This window comes from Ailuropoda melanoleuca, chromosome 2, assembly GCF_002007445.2.
Source record: "Ailuropoda melanoleuca isolate Jingjing chromosome 2, ASM200744v2, whole genome shotgun sequence".
In the NCBI taxonomy this organism is placed as follows: Eukaryota; Metazoa; Chordata; class Mammalia; order Carnivora; family Ursidae; genus Ailuropoda; species Ailuropoda melanoleuca.
The window spans coordinates 59,469,624-59,482,184 of NC_048219.1; the positions used below are offsets into that span (position 1 = coordinate 59,469,624).

The 12,561-nt window shown below is 38.1% G+C and overlaps 1 protein-coding gene across 1 annotated transcript in view; it reads right to left on the reverse strand.

Moving 5' to 3' along the window:
• Positions 1–843: 843 nt before the first annotated feature.
• Positions 844–12,561, reverse strand: part of LOC100470056 (guanylate-binding protein 6) — a 29,745-nt gene continuing 18,027 nt past the window's right edge. Inside the window, 4 exon segments of the mRNA XM_034653832.1 lie at positions 844–1,284; positions 9,269–9,364; positions 11,587–11,795; positions 12,146–12,317. Of these exon segments, the coding sequence (XP_034509723.1) occupies positions 9,299–9,364; positions 11,587–11,795; positions 12,146–12,317 (447 nt within the window). The 3' untranslated portion in view covers positions 844–1,284; positions 9,269–9,298.

The window sequence follows — 12,561 nt, forward strand, 5'->3', positions numbered from 1 at the left end:
GGTAGTTTCGATTTCTTTTTTCTTCTCCATCAATATTTGTTGTTTATTCTGGGTCTTTTTCCTCTCTATATGAACTTTAGAATCAATTTGTCAATATCCACAAAATAACTTGCTTGGATTTTTACTGAAATTGTAGTAACCTCTAGAAGTGACATCTTGGGGCACCTGGCTGGCTCAGTCATTAAGCATCTGCCTTCGGCTCAGGGCATGATCCCAAAGTCCTGGGATTGAGCCCCACATCGGGATCCTCTGCTGGGAGACTGCTTCTTCCTCTCCCACTCCCCCTGCTTGTGTTCCCTCTCTCACTGGCTGTCTCTCTGTCAAATAAATAATAAATTAAAAAATCTTAAAAAAAAATTGAAGTGACATCTTGACAATATTGAGTGTTTTCATATTCCCCCATTTATTTAGATTTTCTTTGTTTTCTTTCATCAGAGTTGTTATTCATATAGATCCTGCACATATTTTTTTTCAGATTTATAACCTAAGTATTTAATTTTCAGGGGTGCTAATATAAATGGTATTGTTATTAATTTCAAATTCTAAGTGTTCATTGATGATATATAAGCAAGCAATTGATTTTTATAGGTGAACCTTGTATCTTGCAACCTTGTTATAATCACTTATTGGTACCAGGAGTTTTTTGTTGTTGTTGTTGATTCTTTGAGATTTTCTACATAGATAATCATGTCATCTGCAAAGGAAGATAGCTTTATTTCTTCCTTCCTAATCTATATATCTTTCATTTCTTTTTCTTGTCTTATTTATTAGGACTTCTAGTATGATGTTGTATGGAAGTGGTGAGAACAGACATCATTGCCTTGTTCCTAATCTTAGTGGGAAAGCATCTAGTTTTTCACCATTAAGTATGATGTTAGCTGTAGGTTTTTTGCAGCTATTTATCAAGTTGAGGAAGTATTCATTACTCTCATTCATGAGTAGTTTTATCATGAGCGTTAGATTTTGTCAAATGCCTTTACTTCATTAATTGATATAATCATATGATTTTTCTTCTTTAGTTTACTGACTTGAGTTTAACTTAACTCTGTAAAAGCTGGTGTGGCACCTTGCTTTGGAATTAGTTGTTATTTGGCACCTAGTGTTCTCAGTCCGGGACCCTTAGTGGACCCCACATAGGAAGAGTCCCATTTAGCATCCTGAAACATAAGAAGAAGGAGCCCCAAACTGATGATATCCTGATCCACATGGGGTTCCTGAAAATGCAGACCTTAAGCACTTTCAGGTCGTCAATCTATTTGATCCAATTCTTCAGCTGTTAAAAATCTGGGAATAAAGGAAAAAATAATTTTAGAGTCAAGATTATAGCCTTACAATATTCTTGAACAAGAGCAAGAGGCACTAGCTACTGTAACAGAAAATTAAACACAACAAAACAAATATTGTTGGGATTGGGGAAATCTATAAAAAAAAAGAAATAAGAAACTGCACCAATTTGAGTCGATGAATCCGCTTAGTTAGTGAGATAGCTGTAATAAATATGTCATCTTGTTAATAATCAGTGTGTAGGCTGAGCCAGTTGAAAGAATAGCTGCCCTTAGATCAGCAGTTAGTATGTTTGAGTTTGGGGAAAGGGACAGAATTTAAAATTTAACAGGTTTTTTTATATTTGTATGATGGATATCAGAAGGATGGAAGCTTCCTTTATGACCTGGGTTCTGGATGCTAGCATTAAATATTTGTGAATGTGGAAAAGACAAAAGGATCACTAATGCCATTCTCTGAGAGGTCCTGATGTCCTTCTGCTCATTTCCCTCAACACAGGGTCAGCTGACTGACTTTTCCTCCGTTCCACCCTGAATTGAGTATCATTTGTCTCATGATACATCTTTGATGGTGACTATAGGCACTACCAGTATGTACCATCCTAGTTTCTTGGCCATTCCTCAGCTTACCTTAATCCAACTACTCCAGGAACAGATTCGATGTCTGGTAGTGAGGCTAACTGGAAACAGAATCTTTGCCCTTGGCCCAAAGATCCAATATGTGAAATTAAAATAATAAGTTACCTAGTTTGGCCTCCCTTCATTGTCTGTGATATCTGGTTCAAGGTAGTGAATATCCATACAAGTAAATTTTTGTTAATCTCCACTTTTGAAAGTATCTTTTATACATGTCATCAAACCTTTTGAGAAAAACTCATTTAAAGTTAAGGAATTTTCAAATTTGAGATTTTATCATTAGCCCAACCAAAGTCTGCTGACAAAAAGCTATTACTTTATGTTTTGCCTATTTGTTATTATTATATGCCTCCCAGTCCTTCAAAACTAGCATTTCCATTGCTTTTGTATATTTAAAAACAAAGAAAAGTTCTCATTCTTGGCTAACCTGCATTGTGAAAAGGACAAATATTTTACCATTAAATAAGAAGTGATTACTAATAAAATAGTGTTAAAAATAAAGCGTGTGAGGGGCCCTGGGTGGCTCAGTTGGTTAAGCATCTGCCTTGAGCTCATGTCATGATCCCAGGGTCCCAGGATAGAGCCCTGTGTTGGGCTCCCTGCTCAGCAGGGAGTCTGCTTCTCCCTCTCCCTCTGCCCCTCCCCCTGCTCATGCTTCTCTCTCTTGCTCACTCTCTCAAATAAATAAAAATCTTTAAAAAAAATAAAATAAAGTATTTGGTTGGTTACAAAAGCAACAATTAATTATATTCAGAAGGATTTTAGATGGCTTCATAGAGGAGGTGCCATTACTGTTGGATCTTGAAGGATGACTCAGATTGCAGCAAAGAGAAATTGGAGGGAATGTATTTTAGACCAAAGGAAGGGAATGAGCAGATATACTACCATTACCAGTAGAAAAGGAAGAATTATTAAGTTTCTTAAACTTGTTTAAGTTCCTAAAACTTAAGCTAATGAGACTTAATTTAATAGAGATGACTTTTTTCATGTTTTGTTAATTTAACTCCAAAAAATGGGGTCGCATATTGTTTTAGAAATTGTGGTTTTTGACACTTAGCACACTCATCTTTAGAGCACAGCGGAAATTCTCAGGCAGAAAGAGTCTCCTTTAACATACTGATACTCAAAGTTTAGTGAAAAACCACAAAGCAGCAAATGTATCAGCCCTTACAGAAAAGTACAAACATGAAACAATTTCAGTTTAGAAATGTGGTGAGTGCAATTGTTCAGTTAAAAAATTGAATGTTTAAAAAAATAATAGCCGTGTTGGGACAGGTTTAGGGACTTCTAGAACTGGAGAGTTTAGCCACTGTGACATAAGAGTAAAAACAATCCAAAACCAAAATCACCTTGCATTTGCTGGGCTTTGAAAAACACAGAATAAGAGAAGCGAAATTCAGAACTACATAAAATATAAGATACTGGAACTTGCTTCATGTTTTGGCTATGATAAATATAGCACCTTGCTTGCAAGCTGGTTTGAAAATTGCATCACTAGAGAGAAAGTATACCTTAAATTCAGTCTTATTGCACCAAAAACATAGGTCTTAAAGGGAAAACTGAAATTACAGAGGATTTTAATTTGTAGGATGAATATTTAGAAAAGAGTCTCCAGTAAGACTTGGATGGTAAAGTGCCAGTATAACATATTTATGAGTTTACAAAAGTGTCTTTCAAGCTATTCTCTCAGTAAGCTTTTGTGCCCATTCTCCAAAGAGGTTCATCCACCCTTACATGCAGTAAGACAGGGGCATCTGGGTGACTCAGTCGGTTAAGCATCTGACTCTTGATTTCAGCTCAGGTCATGATATCAGGGTTGTGAGACTGAGCCCTCTCTCTCTCCCTCTACCCCTCTCCTCACCTTCCCTCTCTAAAAGAAAAAAAAAAATGTTACCTCGGGTAAGACAGCCTTGGGCCACATCTCTGATGGTGACAACAGGTGGAGTCCTAGACTTTGCCCATTCTTTTTTCAGGAGGACCCTTCACAGAGTCAGACTGTTCTGATTCCCCTATAGTAAGTTCAAGTAAATGTTCTAATGTACTAATGCGAAAAATCCCCTCACCCTTCTTCCAGAAATACAATCTGGAGAACATCTTAACAAGTCAGCTGGTGTGACTACTCTGTAGCCTATAGTTTGGTGTGTTGAAGGCATACATAATGTACCCTACCTCAAGTGTAGTCTTTTTACACATTTCCAACACTTGTCAGGAATGATCCATTTTAAGTCGAGGAATTATTAAATTTGTGATTTAAATGTAAGGTCTCATTATTAAACATTACACATTCAAAACCTCTTTAAGTCCAATTTATAAAGGGAAATCATTATTCCTCTGGCTTAGTATTTCCTTTTTGTCATTTTTTTGGGTACCAGAAAGTTCACACAATTAAAGAGGACAGAATTCAATTTTTGGGGGTATTAATTATCCATACAAGCTACCCTAGAGAAGAAAGCAGGATCTAACACAATATCTGAATTTCTAAGTCTGTGCATTGGTCGGTATACACCTTAAACCTACAGCCTTTATATAGTGTTGTGTCCCCAGAAGGTTAATACATAGGTTTTAGGAACAAGAGCTAAAAGGATGAGTGGACTCACTTAACCATCATGCACAAGGATATCCTCAGGAAATTTGTGCTTTCTGTCCCTAGAAACCAGAAACTTCTAATAACTATTAAAGAAATTGAATCAGTGAAAAAAATTTTTTACAATAATACCTCAAGGGTTAGATAATTCAACTGTGATTTCTACAAACAAACATGTAATAGTAGTTTTTACATAAATTCTTGTTGGGCATCAAAAATAAGGCATGTTATCCAACTCATTATTTGAGAAAATTCTTAATACCAAATATGACCACAGTTGTATAAAAAAAAGTTTGTCAATTATAAATATGGAGGCAAAAAAATCTAAATCAGATATTAGCAAACAATGCAATCCTTATCAAAATTACAATGACATTTTTCACAGAAATAGAAAAAATAATCCTAAAATTTATGTGGAACTACAAAAGATCCCAAATAGCCAAAGCAATTCTGAGAAAGCAGAACAAAGCTAGAGGCATTACATTTCCTGATTTCAAACTTTATTACCAAACAATAGCAATCAAAACAGCGTGATACTAGGATAAAAATAGACATATAGTCCAATGGAATAGAATTGAGAGCCCAGAAATAAACCCATGCATGCACAATCAACTAATATTTGATATGGGGAGCCAAGCAGATTCAGGGGGGGAAAGGATTGCATAGCGTCCTCAATAAATGGTGTTGGAAAAACTACATGACCACACGCAGAGGAATGAAATTGAACCTCTAGCTCACACCACTCACAAAAACCGACTCAACATGGATTAGAGAATCCCATGCAACCTAAAACTTTAACTACTACAAGGAAACATAGGTCAAAAGCTCCTTGGTCTTGGTAAAGATTTTGTTGGATAACACGAAAAGCTCAAGAAACAAAAGCAAAAATAAGTAGGACTACATCAAACTAGAAAGCTTCTGCATGGCAAAACAATCATCAAAACAGAAAGACGACATATGGAATGTGGGAAAATATTTGTAAACCATCTATCTGCTGAAGGGTTAATATCCCAATATATAAGAAACTCGTGCAACTCAATAGTGTAAAAAAAAAAAAACCACAAATGGTTGTGGTTGGTGGGAGGAGGCCAGCACTGAACCTCCTCTTCCTGCACTAGGCTATGGGGGTCCTTCCAGGGGAGGCTTTCACAAAGAGCAGAGAAATCCTTAAAGGCTCAAATGTTGGTCTCTCTTCGAAAATACCTGCTGGCCCACGGATGGCCCCCAGGTTATGGAAGACAAGTCCAACAGCTCTGTCTACCAACACACTGCCAAAAAGGGCCACTGTCAGTATGAAGACCTCTGTGCCTTCTACCACCCAGATGTCAATGGACCTCCCCTATGAGACTGTGCCTTCCCGTCGAGGCTAAAAGGAGCCCTCTGTGACCTAGCAGCCATACATTTCACTGTGGCCCTGTGATGGCTTCTGTGAGGCTGTTCAATCCATCACCCTCAGTCAGTGACACCCACACCTATCTGCCATCTCCCCCACTTGGGGTCAAGGGTTGTTTCATCATTGGTGCCCACCTTGTGGCCTTTCTTTTGATCCAGCCTCCAGAGACTCACCCTCAGGATCCCATCTTTGCCCCCTTCGACCACCTCTTGGATCCTTTTCCTCCTTGCCAGCTGACTGCTGAATAGGAAACCTCTTTGGTGCTGTTTCTTGTGCATCTGTCCACCCAGCCCCTGGTACTGCTCTCAAAGCCTGAGGGCCCCAGAGCAGTCTCCTACCATTCCCCTCCTATAGCTACTTCTTTTAAGTCCTTTTTATGAGACAACCCCTACCCCCAAAGTTGCCAGTTGCTCTGTGAAACTAAGTTGACATTGGGTCAAGTATGGATGACTAATGCAGAGTCACTCCCTGAAAGGCCACTCTCCCTGCTTTGGATTTCGTAGTTTCTGCATCAGTAGCATGATCCCCACTGCTCTGGGATCACTGTACCTTGTGAAACTGTGCATCCCCCTCTATGCAGCCTTTCTCAGTGTCCACGGCATCTTTGTGACTTCCCAACACTACAGTAAGTTCTTCTGCCAAAACAAATGAGACTCTTGGGGCCCTCTAGATTTTCTGCACCTCTCAACATGAGAGAATTGTGGAACTTTTCACAAGACTGCCTTCCCGGTCTCCCTACTCTACTACTGTCGGTTTTTCTGGGTTTGACACAAGCCCACGAGATGTCCTCTAACGCCTCTCACAGTCACCCTATCTCCTCTCCAGCCCACTTTAGTTAGACTACATCATTGTGAGGCCACCAGCCCTTTCGTCTGAATTCTGTGAATCTCTAGCCCGCCAACCTTTGGGTGGAACCTGGACAGTACTGTGGCCCTCATCTAACCTTCTCTACATCTCTGGCACTGGTCGTTTTCTGTGAAAATGCCAGTGAACAGGCTTGGTTTTGAACTGACCCTGAGGAAACGTATCGGGAGTTGTGTGAACAAGAGGGAAGGATGGGAGCCACTGGAGAATTGAGTATGAATATTTTTTCATTTTAACATTTTTTTATTAGTAATAAATGCAGTGGAAACAAACAGCATCATTTTATTTCAGCAGAAGTAGACTGAACTGATAAAAAAACTATAGTAGAATGAGAGGTGCGTAGTATTCTGGCATTTTAAAAAACGATTTAAATGTCATAATTGGCCTCTGAGTCTAATGTGATGACTGCTTTTCTGGTAACTGTCACAGGAAGAAGTCTGAGGAACACAGAGCACATAGACTGTCCAGTCCAGCAGAGAGAACAGGGCACCAGGTTCAGATGGGCAGGCATGTCCTTCCTGCCTCAAGGAGGCCCTTCTTCACTAGTTCCTAAAACTGCATCCTTCCTCTTGAGAACTCTAGACAGAAGCTAATACAGTGAAAACATGGTAAACTGCGGTCCTAAGGGATGGCACCTCCCATATTTATTCTATCACTTTTTGAACACCTGGTGTTTATGTGGTGGGCTCTGTGCTGGGTGGGAGCTAAAGATAAGATGAAGAAGACCAAGTACCTGAGAACAAGAGAGAGGAGGTAGGACAGCTGTAAATAGGTCATTTTAATTTCACAATTATATAAAAAGTGTTCTGATGGGGTGACAATACACAGAAGAGGAATATATCATCAAGCCTTAGGAAGTCAGGAAAATAGGAGACCTTAAATAGGGATAGAAACTAGCAAATAATGAGAATGTGGTAAGGAGCAGAGTTGTTTTAATAAGTCTGCATACTATATACAAAGGCCCAGCATCCAAAGATAATATGTGCACCTTGCAAAATTGTAAGTAGCTCATTCCAGCTATATCATATTCTAAAGCATGAGGCAGCTGGAAAGGAATTCCAGAAAAATCTAGTTGATTCTGAAGGAAAATTTTCTTCTAATTCACCCCCTTTATAAGCATGGGGTTGGAACTTAGAGGCATTCCAGCAAACTTCCCAAGTGACTGAAGATAAAAAAAAATTAGATGTAATGTACAGCATAGTGACTATCATCAATATTTTATTTAAATTCAATTAGCCAACATATCATTAGTTTTTGATGTAGTGTTCAATGATTCATTAGTTGCATATACCACCCAGTGTTCATCACATGATGTGCCCTCCTTAATGCCCATCACCTAGTTACCCCTTACCCCATCCACCTCCCTTTCCGCAACTCTGTTTCTTTCCCAGAGTCCAGTCTTTCATGGTTTGTCTCCGATTTCTTCCCATTTAATTTTACCTTCCTTCCCTTATGATTCTCTGTGCTCTTCCTTATATTCCACATGAGTAAAACCATATGATAATTGTCTTTCTCTGCTTGACTTATTTCACTTAGCATAATGGCCTCCAGTTCCATCCATGTCAATGTAAATGGTAGGTATCATCCTTTCTGATGGCTGAGTAATATTCCATTGTATATATGAACCACATCTTCTTTATTCATTCATCTGTTGAAGGACATCTTGGCTCCTTCCACAGTTTGGCTACTGTGGACATTGCTGCTATGAACATTGGAGTGCATTGCCCCTTCTTTTCACTACATTTGTATCTTTGGGGTAAGTACCCAGTAGTGCAATTGCTGGGTCGTAGGGTAGCTCTATTTTTAACATCTTGAGGAACCTCCATACTGTTTTCCAGAGTGGCTGTGCCAGCTTGCATTCCCACCAACATTTTTAAGAGGGTTCCCCTTTCTCCATATCCTCGCCAACATTTGTTGTTTCCTGTCTTGTTAATTTTAGCCATTCTAACTGGTGTAAGGTGGTATCTCGTTGTAGTTTTGATTTGTATTTCCCTGATGGCAAACGATGTTGAGCATTTTTTCATGTGTCTGTTAATAAAAATTGTTAAAATGCCTATGCTGCCCAGAGCAATCTACGCATTCAATATAATTCCTATCAAAATACCATTGACATTTTTCACAGAGCTGGAACAAACAATCCTAAAATTTGGAAGGGAAAAGACCCTGTATGGCCAGGGGAATGTTGAAAAAGAAAACCAAAGGTGGGGGCATCACAATGCCTGACTTCAAGCTATATAACAAAGCTGTGATCATCAAGACTGCATGGTACTGGCACAAAAACAGACATACAGATCAGTGAAACAGAACAGAGACTCCAGAAATGAACCCTCGACTCTATGGTCAACTAACCTTCAACAAAGCAGGAAAGACTATCCAATGGGGAAAAAAAAAAAAAACAGTCTCTTCAATAAATGATGTTGGGAAAATTGGACAGCCACATGCAGAAAAATGAAACAGGACCATTCTCTTACACCATACACAACGATAAACTCAAAATGGATGACAGACCTAAATGTGAGGCAGGAATCCATCAAAATCCTAAAGAAGAACACAGGCAGTCATCTGTTCGACCTCAGCCGCAGCAACTTCTTCCAAGACATGTCTCTAAAGGCAAGGGAAACAAAAGGAAAAATGAATTACTGGGATTTCATCAAGATAAAAAGCTTCTGCACGGCAAAGGAAACAGTCAACAAAACTAAAAGGTAACCTACGGAATGGAGAAGATATTTGCAAATGACATAGCAGATAAAGGGCTGGTATCCAAGATGCTCTGTCCATTGATGTAAGTGGGGTCTAAAATCCCCTACTACTATTTTTATCAATTAGTTCCTTTATGTTGGTTATTGTTTTATATATTTGGGTGCTTCCATGTTGGGTGCATAAATATTTACAATTGTTATATCTTCTTGTTGTTTTGTTCAATTTATGATTATATAGTGCCCTTCTTTGTCTCTTGTTACAGTCTTTTTTAAAAATCTAGTTTGTCTGATTTAAGTATTGCCACTCTGGCTTTCTTTTGACATCCATTTGATGCCACTTATCCACATAATAAATGTTTCCCTCCCCCTCACTTTTTTAAACTCCCCCCTATTATTTAATTTTATGGTATAATTTTTTCATGTTTATATCTTTGAACCATCTGAAATTTACTTGGTATAACATGTAAAGAAGACCTTAACTTTTCTTTTTCAGATGGCTACCTATAGTTCAAACATCCTTTGTTGAATATTCCATGTTCCTTCACAAAAGAAAATGCCTAAATTATCATCTGCTCAGTTTCCTCATGACTTTGCACCAATTTTTTAAGTCTGTTTTTTGACTGTTTCAATATTCAGATGTTAGTACCACAATGCTAATTGTTGGGATGTTTTAACATGTGGCTAGAGCTAGTTCCCTCTCATTTGTCTCTTTTTCAGGATTGCACTGGATATTTTTGTTTGTGGCTTTGCCATAAAAACTTTAGAGTTAATTTTTCTACTTTCTGAAAAATAATGTTTGTCATATGTTTTGGATCAAATTAAAGTAACATATTAAATAATACTGATATTTTAATTTCTGTCAATTTTTGCGTCATACTTTAAAAACTTTCTTTGTATAAATTCTACATACTTGATGATAATTTTATTCTACAGTATCATATTAGTTTTGATGCTACTGCAAATTTGGTCTTTTTTTCCACTGTATTTTTTAACCTACTTCTCAGTTCTTCAAATTAATTTAATCAATAGTAAACTTGTCTTTTCTGTGTAAGGCCTTTATATTTTTATATAATCACTTTTTAGTTTTAAATTTTTGTTAAATGAAAGTAACATGACACATATACCTCAAAAATTAGTCATAGCGTAACAAAAGGAGCCTCATTTCATAATTTCCTAGACAGGAATTCTGAGCCTATTTCATTTGCAATCTCAGAATTTTAAATCCTTCAATAAGCATTTTTTCTTGGGCTTATAAAAGGGAGAGTTCACTTTTGAAAATTTCCAGTTATCAAGCTGGGTTTTGTATATAACACTAGTAGCTAAGCTAAGCATATCCATCTACTTCTCTATCGTAATGCTCTTTGATAGGGTTTTTCAGTATTTCCATGTTTTGACCCTGATGGTAGGACTCTATGGCTTATAACTTCCTAATATTTGCTCAGGATCATCTCACTGAGGGTGGGGAAATGTGAGAGCTAAGTCAAGACTGAGAACTATCACAGAAATGTGTTCCAGTTCTAACGATGCCTTTTGGGAGAGAATGTAGATTTGATCCTAACTAATTCTCAGTTCTACTTGAGGTAGCATGGCCACACCCACCTACAAAAAATGGGAATTGCTAACAAAGTGTAAAAAAAAGGCTGTCAAGCTCCATGTTGGAATATTCCCTTATACTTTATAGAGTAACTCACACAGATCTGGAAACAAATGCAGCAAGTTATACAGCTTTCAGGATTCTGTATTTCATATCAGGTATAATCTGATACTTTCAAGACCCAGTATATCCATTTTAGATATATCTGATGGTTGTACTAATATCCTAAGGACTACAGGACTAACTTCCTACTCACTCCAGGCATTATGAAAACATACTATAGTCACTACAAATAGCAGCCTAGCAATCTGGGGATGCCATTTGTTCACTTCAACGACTAACATTACAGAAAGTGCTAGCGTCTTGTGGATTTAAAGACCTCAGCAGGATCCAGATGGATCTGAGGCATTAAATGAATCATAGGTCTTTACGATTCCACCTGGGTTCATGATTTTTATTAGTTTGGGCCCTCCTCTTGCTGAGGAACCACGGCACTGTCCACTGGGCACTGCCCAGGCTCTGGGCACACTTACCTTCAGCTTGTGCTTCAACATTTTTTCCTGCTCCCTCCGAAGGTTTTCTCTATCTGTCTCCAACTTATTTGTCAGTTGGGCTATGTTTTCCTTGAAGCTTCTCTCTTGATCCTCCAGTTTTTGCTGTTGCTCCTTATATTTCTGGCTTAGCAGCTCCACTTCCTTCTCAGCTGCCTTCTCCTTAGCCTGTTCAGCTGTTCCACAGACGTCTTAGAGGGAGAAGAAAGCAACAATCAGGTCTGATGATTTTATTTTGCAGTATTTTGTTTGTTTTGCTACAACTGCAAATTTAACCTTTTCTTACACTTCTCTTTTACAATCTTGTTTACTATTTCTTTAATTTGATCAAAATTAAGTCTGACTTTTGTATGTCACACTTGAGTAATCACTGGTAATCACGGTTTATCTTTAAACTTTTGTTAGAAGAAACTAATATGACACATGCTTCCAAAGTAAGTCACAGCATCACAAAACCCCTCATTTTATTAATCCCTTAAAGGAATTCTGGACCTAAGTCATTATGAGCCCAGAATCTTCATTCCCACACCAGGTAACTCACTAGGATCTGATATTTCTTCATCTAACATTTTACCAATCACATCAAAGATCCATGGACCCAACGAACATTTATCTTCCTTATTTGCAGCAATCTCTTTTTTTAGTAGCTGTATCTCTGCATGCAACTTCACAGATTTCTTTAGAAATCCTTCATTAAGAAGTTCTTCTTGGATCTATAAAAGAGAAGGAGTCTACTTTTGAAAATCCTCTATTATCAAGAGTAAAGGTTTTGAGTTTAACAGTTTCAGGACTGAAGCACCATTGTCTATTCTATCACCCGGGAGTGCTCTTTGATGAGACTGTCCTGGAGAGTGGGAGTATCATGGTTTACAACTTCCCACGATTCCCTTAGCACCACCTCACTAAGAGTGGGGTGGGGTCAGACTAGGTCAGACCTGAGAACTATCCTTAGGAGAG